Source organism: Miniopterus natalensis, chromosome 16 (genome assembly GCF_054644295.1).
Source record: "Miniopterus natalensis isolate mMinNat1 chromosome 16, mMinNat1.hap1, whole genome shotgun sequence".
NCBI lineage: Eukaryota > Metazoa > Chordata > Mammalia > Chiroptera > Miniopteridae > Miniopterus > Miniopterus natalensis.
Window position 1 is genome coordinate 15,596,861 of NC_142096.1, and position 17,907 is coordinate 15,614,767.

Sequence of the window (17,907 nt, forward strand, 5' to 3'; positions counted from 1 at the left end):
GTTAAGTATTGTTCTGCAAAACTTTAATTTCAGTTAGATACACATTATATAAACATATGTGTGTATTGATTAGCAACATAAAAATTGTGTTGGGGTCAAGTATTTTGAAAGCCACTGATCTAAAGGCATTGGTTAGAAAGGCACTCAGTGTATTCTGGGGTGTTTTCTCCTATTTGATATTGCTACAGTCAAACTCACAACTGTTTATTAATGGCCTAATATGTCTGCTGCTGGGGTTAAGTTCACTGCGAGTGGAAGGTAGATAGACATGTATATAGTGCCATTGTGGCTCCTGGTCTTAAACAGCTTATAGTCTTTTTGGGGCAATAAGATGGATATAGAAGCAATTAGAAAACAGTAAATTGTATACTATATATTTTTCATTCATTCATTCATTCAATACTATGTGCTAGGTACTTTTCTAATGATTTTTACACATATTAACTTATTTAAATATCTTAAACTCTTTGAGGCAGATATTATTTTTGTTGTTGTTGTTAAATTTATTTCTTTGTGTGGTAAGAACACCTAACATGAGGCCAATCCTCTTAACAAGTTTTTAAATGCTTAAATGCACAACATTTTGTTGTTAACTATAGGGCAGGTATTCTTATTATTTCTGTTTTACAGAAAAGGAAACAAAGACACCAGTAGGTTCAATAATTTGTCTGAGGCCACTTGGGTAGGAATTTCCAAATGGATATTACTGCTAATACATGCGAACTCAAAGTTGGTTGGGGTGATGGGGGCTTCCCACAGAAAAATGGTGTGTTTGGGTTGGAATTAGTTCTGTCATCTTGGCTCCAGAAAGAAAACTTGGTGGCATCAAATTCTAGGAGAAAACCAACCTCTTCTGCTACAATTTACTGACTGATATTGCACATCTCGACTTCAGAGGGAAGATAGAGGATGCCATGAATTGTTTCCAAATGATTTTCAAAGAGTGAGTAATCATACTTCAAGTATAGTATAAATTTGTAATGCTGTAAACATAAATGCTCTAAAATCGTGATGGAAGGGATAAAATCAGGCATTATTGAGAGCAGATCTTAACCACAGAGGTTGCTTTCCATGGTTTTAGGAGGATTGAATATTCTCTCTGTATAGAAGTTAGAGTTTCTAAGGGAGTTCCAGTTTCCCAGCACAGCAGTTCATTGCTAGATCACAGTTCTAACTGTAAGTTATGAAAATGTGACCACCACTTATATATATGTTAGAGCTAATGACGAATACCATGTAGTTTCTTAAGTAAAGCTCTGAATTGTCCAGCTAATAATTAATTTCACGGGGTAAACGTTAAAGAAAGTCATCTTTTAGGCTTTGAATAGAAGGTTTCTGGGTAAGAATGGTCCCCTAGATTGAAACCTGTGGATGTAAAAATCAGGCCCACTTATACAAGCCTAATTGGCTTCATTTGTAAATAGTGAATGACGTTATATAGTTAAGTTGGAACTAGTCAGATGAGTAATTAACTTGTACGCATATGTATGTATCTATTGATACATATGAATATATGTATATATGTACATATTTATGCAAATGTATATTGGCCATCTATGTACATATTTATCTAGCTGTTTCATTCATTGAGGTTTACCTTTTATGAGGCACTGGGCTAAATACTTTATAGATTTTAATATATTATGTATTTAATATGTATATGCTTCACACATATGACATATACATATAATCTTATTAAATCCTCACAGCAATTCTATGATACTGATATTATAATTATTATAGTTTTACAGTGAATACATATGAAGTTCAGAAGCCTTTAAGATATTTACCCAAGGTTGTATAACTAGCCCGTAGCTACCAGTCATTGTGCCTTAGAAAGTTTTCTTTGGCCCAGAATGTGTATAATCAGGTGTGGCTGCCTCACACACCGGAATGAACATGATCTTTGGAGGGAGACAGGCAGGATATAGGTCCCAGCTCTTTCACCTACTGAGTGGCCCTGTCGACATATCAACTCTTCCGTTCCTCGGGTTATTAAATTTATGAAATTAGAGTCACACTGTATACCTCTGAGAATTGTTTTGTTTTGCTTTCTTTTGTTTTTTGAGATCCTATGACCACCCACATGTACTAGAAGACTCAACATATAGTGGCTAAGATTTATGACAGTTAAAGGACACAGAGAAGGATCCATAAGGGAAAAAGACATACCAGGTGCTGCCTGGAGAATCCAGACTCAGGCTTCCTCTGCTCTCCCTCCCATGGCCATACAGATCTTGCTCCTTCCTTCATCAGGGACAGGACTACCAGCATTCCAGACTCTCAGAAGGAAAGCACGTGTTCTCCATAAATCACAGTGTTTGCACAAACAACCTAAGCGGGCTGGTATAGCAGAGTTCAATGCCCCAGGTGGACAAAGTTGCCTTATCGGTTAGTAACTTAGGGATTCTTTGGAAGGCCAAGTTCCCAGATGTTAGTGATGTACCAGCCCCACAAGCAGGCCGTTCTGTACCAGGGCAGCTATGGTAACTCTTTCTTGCATAGAGTTGCTGTCAGAATTAATGATAGTGGTTGGCAAAGCTTTTAGCACAGCGTCTGCCTCTCATGGCCCTCCATTGCGAGCATTGCATGTGATCTCATCAACTCTGAATAACCTTTAAATTTATAGAGCTTCTTATACACCAGCTACTGTTCTAATCACTTTACTCATTTACTCATTTATTCCACTCAATAACTCCATGAGTTAGATATCAAAATTATTCTCATTTTTAAGATGAGGTTAAGTAACTTGCTGAAGACGAGTTTATAAATGGTAGATTGAAGATTCAAATCAAGGCATTCTAGCTCTTAATTACTAAAGAAGACTGGATGCTAATTATAAGCTATACTAACCAGGAAAAAAATTCTCAACTTTTATTGCATCAGCTCACACAGTCTGGCAGATATTGCACCTATGAAACTGTTAGCCTGAAAATATACAAGATTCTTTCTGCAAGCAATCATCACTAGGTACCTTGAGATCAAAAGTGATGAACACATTTCTGTATTTACATAAACTCTCTCCCTCAACAGCATTAGCTGCTATGCAGCTATCTTATCCTTAAATGGAGGGAGATAGAAACCAGATAATCACGTGGGTAAATTGCTCACAGCTGCAGCAGCTGACCCTGAACAATCGGGCTACTGCTGCTGTGTCCAGGCGTATAATTTCCTCTTTTAGAGATTTAGTCAGAGCACTTCAACAATTTCAACACTTCATCAAGCCGCCTTTCTTTTCCTTTTGTTTTAAAAGTATATTTATATAACATTTTGCAATACGCAAAGCGGCTTTACGCGTATTATTTTTTTAGCCCTCCCAGCTGCTGAGGGTGGTTGTGCTTGCCCCAGTCTCCCCCTGTCTGGATGAGACATTCACTCGGTGGCCACGAAGAAAGAACTTGGGGGCTGTAGAGGGAGCAAGGTGCCAGATCCAGACAGGAATTACCCATCTTTCCAGTAATGAAGATCACTGACGGAGTTCAGCCTAAGCCTCGAATAGCCTAGCCCATGAAAGAAAGGGAGAGAGAGGAAAGGAAGGATGGAAGAGAGGGAAGGAAGGACAGGAGGAAGGGAGAAAGAAGGGAATAAAAAGACACTGATGATTGAGGCCACAGTCAGAACCGCAGCTTGCCCAAGATCATATGATATTACAGAAAAAATTATTCTGACACTTATTAAAACAGTAAGGAAGGCTTTGTTCAAGACTATTGCAATAGGGGTATTACATTAAGGGAAGGAGATGGGGCTCAGCTCCAAATACAACAAGAACAAGTGGGGATTCATAGCTGTGGAACAGGGAGAGGAGGTCAGTGGATGGAAATTTATTAATAGGAAACATCAAGGGTAGGGGGATTCCTGCTAAATCGACTTAAGAGAATTCTCGCTAATGGCAGGTCAAGAACTTAAACATCAAAGACAGAGGATGGAGAACCTGATCAAATATCAAGAGTGCACCTGGCCAGCGTGGCTCAGTGGTTGAACATTGATCTATGATCTAGGAGGCTGAGGCTCGATTCCCGGCCAGGGTTATGGGCTCCATCCCCAGCAAGGGGCATACAGGAGGCACCCAATCAATGACTCTAACTCATCATTGATGTTTCTCTCTCTTCCTCTCTGTTCCACTCTCTGAAATCAATAAAAACATATTTAAAAATATATATCTACCAAAGAGTGCTCAGATGTCCATGGTGAGGGGATTCTCACTAAATTGACTTAGCAGAATTCTCTGCGAAGACTGGACCTTGGGGATCCAGGTGCCAGCAGCTAATGACTAAGGGGCAATCATTTGTAGCCAGCTACAGCCAGATAAATCAGCCCTAGCTATTTTCTGCTTATACAGTCGCTATTTCCAGATGTTAAACTCTACAGAGGAGCTCTGATTGGCTGAGCCTGGATGGGTGGGAGTTCTACCAAAAAAAATTTTTTTTGGAGGAAGCTCTGTTACAACAGAGAAATGAGTGCTTAGCAGGCTAAAACAACAGACAGATGACAGATGGTTTTTTTAAAATTGCTGTTAGTTTATTTAATCCCCCCCCCCCCAATTAATGCACTTGGTATTGTTATTTCTGTTTTAGATGACAGTGTTGAGGCATTTGCAGCTAGTGTAATCATTCTTAGCTCCTAAGTGTTAGACTGAATAGAAAAAAGATAAAGACTGGGTAGAACATGTTTTCTTAATCTACCTCCAGTTTTAAGCATAATCTTATGTCAGCAGCCATAATCTAATACTTTTTTACTTTCTCCATTTAGAATTTCTGGGAATTTTCCCACTGTGCCCTCTGATACGTTTTGGCTCTTTTTACTTTTTGTTATAGCTGAGTCCAGACCAGGGAGGAAAGCGCACAAAGCCAGATTGCTGTTGCAATGCAAACAGAAGGGAACAAGGTGGCTTGGTAAAGTCAAGGGCTCACATGCTGGCACACAATATGGTGTTGATTTTGGTTAAAGTAAAATAGGTCTGTCGCTGCACCAAGCCTTAACTTACAGAAAATGGGAAGGGGAGGAGAGATGCCTTATCTAATGTAATCTTCCAAAAGAAAGAAGTGTTATGCACAGAGAACAGAGGTCTTTTGTGAACAGTGCCATAGCTGTAAGTATTTCTCTCCTTACTTGACATCAGTATAACTCTTTTCGTGTGTACAGAACAGGCCTGATAGATGCAGACCAAGTGTGGCTGTGAGGCCTGTGCTCCTCCCGACTGCTGCCTCCCTGTTGACAGCTTGTCGCTCAGTGTCCCCTGGAGCATGTCATCCTCAGTTTCCCCAAATGCAGTTTTCACAACAGTATGGGGAAGTCTTAAAACACAAGCCCACAGTCCACGCAGTTGTATCTAAGGTAGGCAGTCTTAAGTGCACAGCTTGGCCTTATGTGGTCACGTAAGGACTCAGGGATTTTAGCGGTCATTTTTAGTGGGGCATAGAGGCCAGGGTCTCAGGTTTATTAGAACATATTGGGGTCTCCTGGGTGGAATGGACAGTTCAGACTTCTGATTCTGATGTGCCTTTCCTTTCTCCTCCTGGTCAAGAAGCCCTGTGATGTAATTAGGTCCCGGTTACTGATGGACATGAGCTTGACCATAACACTCTAGGTGGGATTGGAAAGGTGGGACAAAAAATTAGAGGCTGTTCTTTGAGAAATGAAACGTCTCCATTCTGTTTCTCATCACAGGTGGGGTTTTTTCTAGCTCTGACTCTGTCCCATTCTTGATCACTCAAGTGTTGGTCCCTTCCCACTCAGAAGCTGGGAAGGTTATCCTGGAATTTCTGTCTTGGCCCCATGCTCCCCTAGGGCAGTTATGACAGTTATTTTCATAGCCATTTCATCAAGATGGACCTGTCTTTTGGTTAACTTGTCTGTTCCTATGGGATACCAGTCTCTAGACTGATCCTGTTTCCAGTAGAAATGTGATGTAAGCCACAAATGCCATCCATATTTGCAATCTTAAAATTTCTAATAGCCGTAGCAAAGAAGAGTAGAAACAGATGAAATTAATCTTAATAATATTTTCAACTCACTAACTCCAAAATATTATTTCACAATATAAGCAGTATGAAAAATACCAGTCAGCTATTGTATGTTCTTTTCTTCATGCTCAGTCTTCAAAATTCAGTGTGTATTTTATACTTAACATCTCATCTCAGTTTGCCCTTGCCACATTTCAAGTGCGTGGCAGCTACGTCTGGCCAGCAGCTGCCATCCTGAAGAGCACAGCTCTAGACCTTTTGGAAACCAGAGCAGGGCAGGGTGGGATCCTGGTGAGCAGGTACAGTAAAGTCCTCACTTAACATCGTTGGTTATTTCTGCTACTTTAAGCAAAACAGTGTACAAGGAAACCAATTTTACCACAGGCTAATTGATATAAGAAAGAGTTAAGTTCCACCCTGGCCAGTGTGGCTCAGTTGGTTGGAGCATCACCCCATACGCCAAAAGGTGGCAGGTTCTATTCCCGGCCGGAGCATATGCCCAGATTGTGGGTTCAGTCCCTGGTTGGGGTGCATGTGGGAGGCACCTGATGGATGTTCCTCTCTCTCTCTCCCCTCTCCTCTCCTCTCTCTTAAAATTAATAATATATATATATATATATATATATATATATATATATATATATATATATATATACACACACACACACACATATATAGGCATTACCTTTATAAAAATAGTTAAGTTCCTATGGCATCTCATCAGTGTTCTAACAAACTGACATTATTTGAGAACCTGCTGTATTTCATTTCTCAGTCCCTTATCTCAGAGATCTTTGTTCCCCTGTCACCCAGATTCCTGAAAGTTTGTGTCGAGGAAGCACCTTGTTATCATATTTTGCGATCCCAGTTTGGAAACCCCAATAAAGCTGGGTGCTGGCCACACACGTGTCCAGAATGGTGACAGTTCTCCCTTCCCCAGTGATTTCAGAGTCATGTCTTCTTTCTCCTCTGATTTTTAAATATTTCCTTTGATTTTTAACATATTTTCACAAGTCAGAAATAGCTGACTGCATTATTGGCTGTTTTCCTTTTGCCCAGAAAGGAATTACCCAGTTACGTGGCCCCAAATTCAGGAGCACGTTCAGAAATTTCTGGTCTTCACCGTGGGATCGTTTGGATTTTTGCTGACAGCAGATTGATATTATTGGTGCATTGGCATGATTACGACCCTGTCTTCCAGAGATCTGTGGATTCCCCTATGTTGATTAATTTTACTTCTTTTGATAAAAGAAGTTACTGTAATTCCTTTCCCACAGGTGGAAAACTGAGGCCCGGTGACTGTCGAGAGCCAGTCTGTCGTGGGGAAATCAGAGCCGAGTTGCTGAAAGGCATATTCCCCGGAGTGACTTTCAGTCTAATCATTCTTGGCCTCTGAGTCAAGCATGGTTTTGTAACAAGGTGTGGGCTGCAAGAGAATAGAAAGCATTTGTCTTTTAAGCCTTTGATTTCCTGTCTCCAGACCTGAGTTTGGAACAGTATCCAGATGGTGTTTTGCTACAAATACCAGAAAGCATAGTAATGACCGAAGCGCCTCTGCCTCCCGCCCGAGCTGCGCCAGGCGGGGCATCCTGGGCTGACGAGGCGGACGCGGCTCCACCCGCCTCTCTGCTCTGCCCTTCTTAGTGGACCCGGTGTCCTGAGTGCCACGTGGCTGCGCCAGGGGCAGGAAGAAGATGGAATGACAGAGGTAAAGGGTAAAGGGCGTCACCTCGCAAGACTGCTTTTTATTTAGGAAGGGTTGCCCTCCCAGGGATTTCCACCGACGTCGCTTGGGCCAGAGCTACGCCTCATGGCCACCCCTTGCTGGAGGGCAGTCAGCGAATCAGATACTTTTTGGCAGACACACTGTTGCTCTGAACAAATTATAAAGGTGGAAGAAAGGGGAAGTGGGTTCTGGGCAGGCAGTTGCCTTGTTGGCCACAAGGACAAATTTCTTTAAGGTAACTTAGTGACCTTCCCTATGAAACATGAGCTTCCAAGGAAGAGTTGTCTTCCTGTGTCCACACACTGAGTTCCTTGTGTGTCTAAGCTAGATTTAAAATAAGCAGGTGTACCGATGTGAATGTCTTAGTTTTGGCCATGCTTAAATTAACATTAGGGGTGCTGAGTGAGGGGTCTGTGGGAACTGTACTATCTTTGCAGCTTTCCTGTAAATCCAAAATTATTCCAAAATAGAAAGCTTACTGAAAAAAAAAAAAAAGTAGGTGAGATTTTTCCTATATCTTCTATTTTCCTTTTTGGTTTAAGAGAAGGTGAGTACAAATATAAATAATAGAGAAAATATATGAAGACCATTTTAAAAGAAAAAACACTAAATCTCACCACTGATATCTTCTTTTTCTGAATGTCTGCTGCTTCCTCCTTCGAGAGTGTAGTCTCCTCAGCTCTTAAGGAACACCTGATAAATGACTGTGCAGTACAGCACCACAGGTTAATGTGGTAACCTTCCTGGGAACAGTACACATCCAGGAGTGAGCCTTTGGTGGGCTTTCACACCCAGTGGTTCCTGGGTAGCCTTTGACTCCAATACCCCCAGCACCACATTGGATGTCTCTCTCTGAGTTTGTTGGCCTTGCTGAGTTTATCTGGTTTAGGTAGGATGCCTCCTTTCCCCCCTCCCCCCAGACCACCTAGAGTTGCTTCAAGACCCTTCCCCTACACATAGGTGAAGTCTGTAAAGGCTTGTACCTTGGAAAGGCAACCTTTGGGCATGGACACCCTGGGCCCTTGATCGGAAGCCCACACATGGCTAATCTTAATTGGGTGTCTGTGACCCAGAAATGCTCATGGGCCCTATATTATTTTCTTGTGCCTGAATTCATTTTACAATGAATAAAACTGAAGTTCAGGGCAGTTAGGTAACTTAGTAAAGAGTGAAGCTGGTGTTTTGCCCAGGGCCATCTGAGGCCAGAGCGGCATGTTCTGTGTTATTGCTATGTCCTTGTAATAAGCAATTCCAAAGCAATAAACATTGCGCCCTGGTGAAGAGTTCTGTAGAAAACATGCCCAGCCAAACTGCCGTCTGTAAGGTGGAGACGGGAATAAATGAGGGAAAAGTGGACTCTGTTTTCTTATGTTTGTAAGCCCATCTGCCTCAACATTTGGCATCATCACATCTTTGGATGGGAGACAGACTACTGAGGAAGTTAAGGGATGGATTCCAGAGTTAATTTGTCAGTATTTCTGTCTTGGATCTTTCAGTTAATGACTTTGGGATCTTGGGCAAGTTCACCTTGTATAATCCCTGGTTTCTCATCTTTAAAATGAGAATAGTTATAATAACTCTCTCATTGCGCTGCTAAGAGAACTAAATGACATAATCATACAGTGTATTTAGCACAGGACCCAGCACAGAGTATCACTCAATAAATGTTAGCTGATGGTTATTATCATTATTGTTGTCATCAATATCCTCCTCGTCCGATGCCTTGCTGGGTGGAGTTTATATAACTTGGATGCCTCACCCACTGCTGGTCTTAAACAGTAGCTTATACATGCTCTATGCTGAATGTATTCTTGTTACATAAACCAATACTGAAGTGCTTTAATTAGGCCTTTGGATTAATGCCAACCACTCCAAAAGATCTAGAATAGAGTTACACATTTCTGTATTTGAATTATGGATCTGAAGCATTCCATTTACCAGACAACATAAACTTGTTTTTAGAACTCTCTGCACTTCCATTCTGATCTAGGCTCTGAAAACAGCCTCCTCTCTGAAGAAACATACCCCTTGCTCTGAATTTTATCACTAACAATAAAGGTTCTAGTCTCTAGAATGCAGCCGGCTGTTATTTAATGGTGCATGGAGAGGAATAAAACATAACCTAACCTTCTTTCTGTTTATTACCTTTCTAAGCCTGTGTAATCACAACGCTGTGTTTTGATTTTCTTCCTTACTGCTCCCTTTTTAAAATTTAATTATTTTTATTTTTCAGCTACATTTGACATACGATATTATGTTAGGTTGAGGTGTACGACGTAGTGATTAGGCATATTATAATTTAGCAAGTGATCACCCCAGTGAGTCCGCTATCCGCCTGCCCCACACGTAGTCACTGCAATAGTACTGACTGCATCCCCTGTGCTGTACCTTACATGCCCCCTGCTGACTTTACTGAATTTACTTTGAATCCCTTTTCTTCTTTTCTTTCTCACCTTGTCTACTCTCGCCAATCAATTAAATAAGCATATTTGGCTTCTAACTTTGTGAATGTGAAGTGTTTTGTTTTAGTTATATCAGTTGATAGGACTTCATGCCTTAAAACAATTTCCTGCTTTCATATCCCCTTGTCAGTGCTCAGGAAGTAATTATTTTAGTTCTCTGACTCACTGTTGTTATTGCCTTTTGAAGAGTTTTGTGTCCCAAGCCCTGTCCTTATGTGGCGTGAGCACTTAAGCACAGTTGCTTAATGCTCTTAAATCAAGGACTTTGGCTGCTCTAGGAAGCAGGGCTCTTTCAGCTCCTGCATCCCTATGGGATGGTTCGAGGTGGATGGTTATGGCCTTAAGTGCAGCTCAGATTTTCTTTCTTTTTTGTTGTTGTTTTGTTATTCCTTACCCTAGGGTACTTTTTCCATTGATCTTTTTGTTTGTTTGTTTTAGAGAGAGTGGAAGGGGGGAGGGAGGAGGAGAGAGAGAAACATCCATGTGAAAGAGATACTTTGACCAGTTGCCTTCCACAGGCACCCCAACCAGGGGTGGGAATGAACCTGCACCCCAGGTACATGCCCTTGGAAGCAAACCTGCGACTCGTCAGTGGGTGGGCCAACACTCTATCCACTGAGCCACGGCTCAGATTCCCTTTTAAAGATAGTTTTAATCTTTTGTTGTAGTTAATTCTCAGTTTTTGTTTTCCACCCAACAGGATTAAAAAGCATAATATTAGTATTTTTTAGTCTTGATGGCGTTTTTCATATGCAACATACTAAATGATATCTGGGGCTTGAACTCTCTAGAAACTCTGATGTAGCAGGAGCAAAGGAGTGCCCGTTGCACCCCTGGATGTGCGAAACAACTGAACACTTCTTTGTTGTTGGCAGGGAAGTTGCAGCATTTTCACTGCACAATTTATTTGCCTTTTAGAAACACTAAGTTGGAAGACTGGGTCTGACACCTATTGATCCTTGGAGTTTGTTGGTACGATCCTTCGGCCACATTGTACACTGAGCGAAGGGGTGAGCGCCACCCAGCTCTGCTGCTGTGGGATGTAGTGATGATAGGATGCTGGAGGGTCATTCTGAGCCACCGAGGAGGTCACTCCAAGCTACCACTTGCTTCATTTCCTCTTGCGTGCTTTCTTATCTCCTTCTGATCCCCGTATCTCCTCCTGAGAGGACCACTTAGGACCTACAGACATTACTTAAGAGCACCAACAAACTCCAAGGATAAACAGGTGGCAGCTAGTGAGGGTCCTCTGTCTCTAAGAGGACCTTGAAGACCTTTTAGCTTTGACAGTGGTTTGCAGTCTTGGCCTCCCCAGCCTCACCCTTACTGACCTTCTTCATTATAATAGTCAGTATCTTTGTTCCCCTCTCTGTTTAAGCCCTCTTTTTACCCCACTAAATTGTTTATGTGATTCCCAAATCCAAGACCACCTTTTCAAAAAAGTGTTCCTGATGTGCCGTCCAAGGAACTGTTGATACCTGCATTCTCTTTCCCCCACCCTCATCCCAGTCTTATCACACTGTTGGATTCAGTTCCCTTGTTTCATGATGCCTGTTGTGTTATGTCATGTGCCAGAAAACATTTCAAGGATGGATGAAAGTATGTGACCTTCCTCCCTCCAACTAGATAAGTAGCCTAAAATGTCCTTTATATTCAGCTAAGCTTGTAGGGCTCAAGATGATAAGTTTTCATTCCTGGACTGTATGTGTGGGTGGAACTGAAGCCAATTTCCTCCCTTTAGATAATCAGCTTAAAAAAATGTCTTTATGTTTGCTAAAAATCATCCTAATAATTTTTAAGGGAAAAAAATGTAGCTACATTATCCACAGGAAGAAGAATATATCTGAACTGTGTCACTTTATTATTGTGATAGCTTACATGACATCTCCCGTATGCTTTCTGGAAAGTAAATGCACACTGTGAGTAAGGATCTGTTTTCTTTTACCAAATATCAACAGCATTGTGCTTCTCGAGCCCCTATTTTCCTAAACAATAAGATCCTTTTATATTTACATTCTTCAGCTTTCTGGCTGTGTCTGGTTTTCCTCCTATTTTATTTCTCATTTAATGCCAAGACATGCCCCTAGAGAATCCCCCCAGTGCAACAGAGGCGGCTTGGAAAGTCCCAGAAATTATCAATTGAATGACTACAAAATTGTCAGTTTCAATTACAGCTGATGATATGAGTACAACTAGAATATTAGACATTAAATGTCAGCTTTGAACATTGTCTCTTCTTATTTATGCCTTCCTGTTTAGATATTAAAATTCTCAAGGAACAAAGACTGAAATTTGTTACATTTTATATGTCACAACATTTACCATAATATAAAGGTTCTGGTTAGCACTGAAATCTGAAAAATGAAGAATTGGAACAAGCAAAATTTAGAGACAACAGTTACTGTTCTCCTTAATTTTTATTTCCTTCTCTTTAGTTTCCCCCCCAGATCTTAGGTTATTTTTTCTGTATTTTACAAAGACCAAGTTGCCTATGCAGCAAAGGGTTTTTGTGTCTGACATGGAGAATGCCATGCTGAAGTGTAGAAAAAATCAACTTTTTTTTCTCTTTGGAATATAAACTTTATGTCGTTTAGCTGTTGTTTATTTCTTGAGACTCTACATATGTAATTTATGGCTATATATAAAAAAAGTTTGGCTTTCTTATTGTAGTTACTTTCTAAAACTTCCTGTGCCTTCACTCACTCCTTCAATTCTTGCTTTCCTTTGACTTCTGAGATTGAAATATCTCCTAGTGGGATACTTGCCAGACTTGGATGTCTGGTTAAGATTTCATATTTTTCACGAGTGAAGATGTGACAGAAATGCTCATGGGAGATGGACAAAGTATTCTTTGAAAGAAGGGCAGAAAAAAACACACAGAAGAAATGGGTTCTGTGCAGGAGCTTAAATGGCCAAAGGCTGAAGTCAATTTTTAGGAGCCTAAGAACACTTAAAACACTGTATATGTCAGATGTCATTTAGAATCTCTTCCATAAACTATCCCATTCACAGAAAAACTATGCCAAAAAAAAAGAGGTTTAAAACTGTTCGTAAGTTGCCCAAATAACAGCTAGTAAAAATGGCAGAAATGGGATCAAACTGAAGCGGTGATGCTAGAACCTTTGCTTTCCATTGCATATTATTCTCTAAGTTATTCAGCATAAGAGAGTTTTCAATAAAGTCCCAACCTAATTGGTTTGTTCTTATATGAAACAGAGTCTCTTTTAGCAGACTTTGGTATTGATAAGCCTGAAAGGATGAGCAGATGAAAGTGTCATATTCCTCTCATCCTGCTAAGATATATAGCTGGGACATGTGCACTTAGTAGGTGCTCAGATTGTTGAATAAATGAATGGGCGTTATGTGTGATTGATTGATGCTATAGTATGGATGCCTCCCTGCACTCTTTCAACTTTTGTAACTATGATGATCTATGTTATTATACCTAGGGCTATCCTCACAAACCAAGCAAATGTATGAAACTCAATGTTATAGAAAAAACTCAATGCATTGTTCTTAATGTTTTAATTTCTCCATGCCCCAGCAAACTCTTCATGACCTACCGTCAGCCCACAGATTGGTTTGGGGGAACTGCGGAATATACAAGAACTAGGTAGTTCAAAGTTCCCTGTATTCGGGACATGCTGTTCATTCTTCTGGCCACCCACCATGACAGTTCCCTTCCAGCCATTTATGGAGCACATTCAGCTGAACACATAGTAGTCCAGGATTTGAGATGCCAGAATGATTAAGACACTGTCTGGGCTCCCAAGCCGAGTGACCTAGTTGGGGAAAGAGATGTGCTCCCCTATCATCACCCCTCACACACACACATTACCTACAGTATGGTTTCACAAGAAGACTGCTCATTGCCAAGTGTGTGAGTGACAGCTGACAGTCTTATGAGAGCTCCCTTGTAGGTAACGAACAGTTTTTCTCTTCCTGCTTTTAAGATTCTCTCTTTGTCCTTAAACTTTTTTGTCTTAATCATGATGTATCTTGGTGTGGGCCTCTTTGGGTTTATCTTGTTTGGGACTCTCTGCACTTCCTGAACTTGTATGTGTATTTCCATCACCAGGTTAGGGAAGTTTTCCATCATTATTTTTTTAAATAGGTTTTCAATTTCTGGCTCTCTCTCTCCTTCTTTTGGGACCCCCTGATCCATGATGCAAATGTTGATATGCTTGAAGTTGTCCCAGAGGCTCCTTACACTATCCTCATTTTGGGGGAATACTTTTCTGGTTATATGTCTTTGCTTCCTTATATTCCAAATCACTGTTTTGATTCTTGGCTTCATGTACTCTATTGTTGATTTCCTGTAAATTATTCTTCATTTCAGTTAGTGTATCCTTCATTTCCAACTATTTTTCTTTTTTTATGGTTTCCATGTCCTTTTTTATGCTGTTGAAATTCTCTCTGGTAGAGTAGCCTAATGTAGTAGGTGTCCTGTAGGGTCCAGTGGCACAACCTTCTCCTTCACCTGAGCTGGGCACTTCAGGTGTTCCACCCCCAACACCCCCTGTGGGATGTTTTTTTATCTGACACATGTGGGTATGAAACCAGCCCATTCCATGTCTCTACCCCTCCTACCAGTCTCCATGTCGCTTATTTATATCCTTAGTTGTAGGATCTGTTCAGCTAGATTTCAGGTGGTTCTGCATGATGATTGTTCTGTAGTCTAGTTGTATTTTTGATGTGGTTGTGGGAGGATGCAAGTGTTATATTTACGTATGCCACCATCTTGCCCGGAAACACTAAATTCTTTCTTTAAGCCTTCTGACTCTGTTGGCTGGAGTCTTCTGGATTGCAGTGCTCTGTGGCCAGGATTTCAGACAGTCCTTATCTGTTGCTTCTTCTCCCCAGTGTCCAACAAGCACCCATTTGTGGACAGCAATCTTCTCTACCAGTTCAGAATGAACTTCCGGCGGAGGCGAAGACTAATGGAGCTGCTCAATGAAAAATCCCCTTCCCAGGAAACGCATGACAGTCCCTTCTGCCTGAGGAAGCAGAGCCACGACAATCGGAAATCTACCAGTTTTATGTCAGGTAAATCAGTTTCATTGTTTATCTGGTCACATGTTTTTGTCTTTTGAGAAATAGTATAGTCATAATTCCCCTTTGTGAAATTCTGTTCCCCAGCAAATTTTTATTTATTAGTAACCAAGAAGTATGCAAAAGAAAAAAGACAACCAAGTTGTTCCTGGGGAGTCAAATTAGATTATCATGAAGCCTGCTTTATAAAATTATGTATTTGAATTATAGAAGACCTCTCATGTTCTCACTCACACCTTATTTACTTTATATTTATAAACAATTGTCAGCCTAAGGTTGGCCTAAGGTTGACTATGGTTGGCCTAAGGTCTGGAAGCTCTGGGCTTAACCTGAGGACAAAATGTTCCACGGGTGTCTTGGCTATGTATAGGGAGTGACACTGAGAACACTTGCAACTATATTGAGAATGTTCTGTGCCCCTGTCAGTGAGTCAAGCTTGGTTGCATGAATTTTCTCATACAATTCTCACAAAAACTTGAAGAGGAAGGACTTTTATCCCCGTTTTATGGGTGCCCTAAGTTGTGGTCTTCTGCAAATTTGGAGGAAGTATTCATGTTCTTACTAGTACTAAGGTTTGTCTGTTTTTTAAATGGGCCCAACTGAATAAGTAATGATGATAGGAAGGAGGAAATAGTAACCATGGTCACCATAAAAGCCAGCTTTTATTTTGTGCTTCTCATGTGCCAGGCATTAAGCTGAGTTCTCTCCATGGCTTCTTTCATTCATCATATACACCTGGCTCTCCTCTCCTTTGTTGAGAGCCAGCCAACTACATGGCAGAGAGAACCAGATCAGATCATTGAAGCCTCTGTCTCACATGCACTTTCAAAGCCTAAATATGTGCTGTGTATTTTAATCTCCTCTTCAGTGGCTCTGGGTGATTCATGATTTCATGTGGAATCAGGAGGCATTTATTAGTACTGTTAATTCATTAAGTATATAGCCAGCACTTAATTTACTTCCTTCCAGGGACTGCTCAGCATGGGCATAGTCATTCTCGAAATAATATTTTATGTAGCTGAGTACTTACATATATTATATTATCCACTCCTTGCACCAATCCTCTGAGATAGCATCATTCCCACTTTACAGATGGGGAAACTGAGGCTCAGAGAACTGAAGGGAATGGCCTCAGGTTGTACAGTTGGTAAGTGGCAGAGTTGCTACACAAATCCTTGCTTTTCTCACCCTGAAGACAGAGTGCTTTTCCTGGCACAGGTGACTCAGCTCGCTGTACCTTGCAGCTGAAAGCCCACGTGCCCTAGGGAACCAGGACCACCGCCCCGGGTGACCATGTGTTTCCCGCCCGCAGTCAGCCCCAGCAAGGAGATCAAGATCGTGTCGGCCGTGAGGAGGAGCAGCATGAGCAGCTGTGGCAGCAGCGGCTACTTCAGCAGCAGCCCCACCCTCAGCAGCAGCCCCCCTGTGCTCTGCAACCCCAAGTCTGGTGAGTGGCGAAAGGCGGCCCCTTTCTGACTGTGCCCTTGGGGGGCTTGGGCAGATGTGTGGGGGCTGGGTTCCCCGGGAAGCAGATTCTCAGAGCGCGGGAGACCAGTGTGTGGGGATCTTACTACCGAGCGTCCTGGGGTCAAGACCGTTTGTTGGAAGAGAAGGCTATCGGGTGGGGCAGAGGAGAACTGAGCTGCAAGCCGTCTCAGCGAAGGCTGCAGGGGATAGCCCTTCACGGTCGTCCAGATTTGGGGTGAGGTGGCCGGGCCTTTGTACCTTCATGTTGACCAGTCATTAGGTGTTGGCTGCCCCTGGGAGGAGGGTGTGACTTTGAGCAAGAGAGATAGTTGCAAAAACTGTTGAGAGCATTGGCATCTGAGAGCTGTCTGCCACTGGCAGCCCCAGCAGCCGGGAGGAGCCCCTCAGTCAGTCCTGAAGTAGGGTTTGAGCAGCATATCAGTGTTCCACCCAGCGGGGGAACTAGGGATTCCCCAGACTGCAAGTGATGCCAAGATTTGTGGGGCCCCCGCTCCCCTAAGGAGGAAGCGTGGTCTATGCAAACCCAACTGTACCTGGAATTGACTCTTGGTGCCTGGTGGTTTCAGACTGTACTCATCAACCTCTGTGGCCTTTACATTCCAGAAACAATCTAGGCACAGAGATTGTTGATGAACTTGGACTGAGAAGCAATGCTTCCTTGACCTAATTAGCTCCTCAGCCCCACAAGGGCCTGTAATCCACTGATACTACCACCTTGACACTGCCCCTGACCCCCCTCCTTCCCAGGACTAGATTGCATGGTCCTTCATGATAACCACTGCCTTGAAAATACCCTCAACTCCGTTTGTTTGGTGCTCTGTCCATCCTTAGTTGAATATATTACCTTCAGGAAAGAGACTTTGTTTCTTTGTTCATGTTGTTTCCTCATCACCAGATGTTGGGGATACAAAGATGAGAGGTCATGACCCTTCCCTCAGTGACCACATCATCTCTTTGGAGAAGAAAAATCGTTATGCATTAGTGAGAAGGACAAGTAGATGTTGTTAGATGGGCTTTACGAGAAAACGCTCTCATCTAATACTGTTATGTAGGCAGTTGAGTATTTTTTTAAAATATATTTTTATTGATTTTTAGAGAGAAAGGAAGGGAGAGGGAGAGAAAGAAACATTGATGTGAGAGCGGAACATCGATTGGCTGCCTCCTGCACTCCCCCTACCGGGGATGGAGCCCGAAACCCAGGCATGTGCCCTGTCCC

At 41.9% G+C, this 17,907-nt stretch overlaps 1 protein-coding gene across 1 annotated transcript in view; it reads left to right on the forward strand.

Annotated features, from left to right (window-relative positions):
* DEPTOR (DEP domain containing MTOR interacting protein) overlaps nt 1–17,907 on the forward strand; it is a 97,476-nt gene that overhangs the window by 54,303 nt on the left and 25,266 nt on the right. Inside the window, exons 5-6 of the mRNA XM_016207710.2 lie at nt 15,015–15,197; nt 16,516–16,650. Of these exons, the coding sequence (XP_016063196.2) occupies nt 15,015–15,197; nt 16,516–16,650 (318 nt within the window). The remainder of the gene's footprint in view (nt 1–15,014; nt 15,198–16,515; nt 16,651–17,907) is intronic.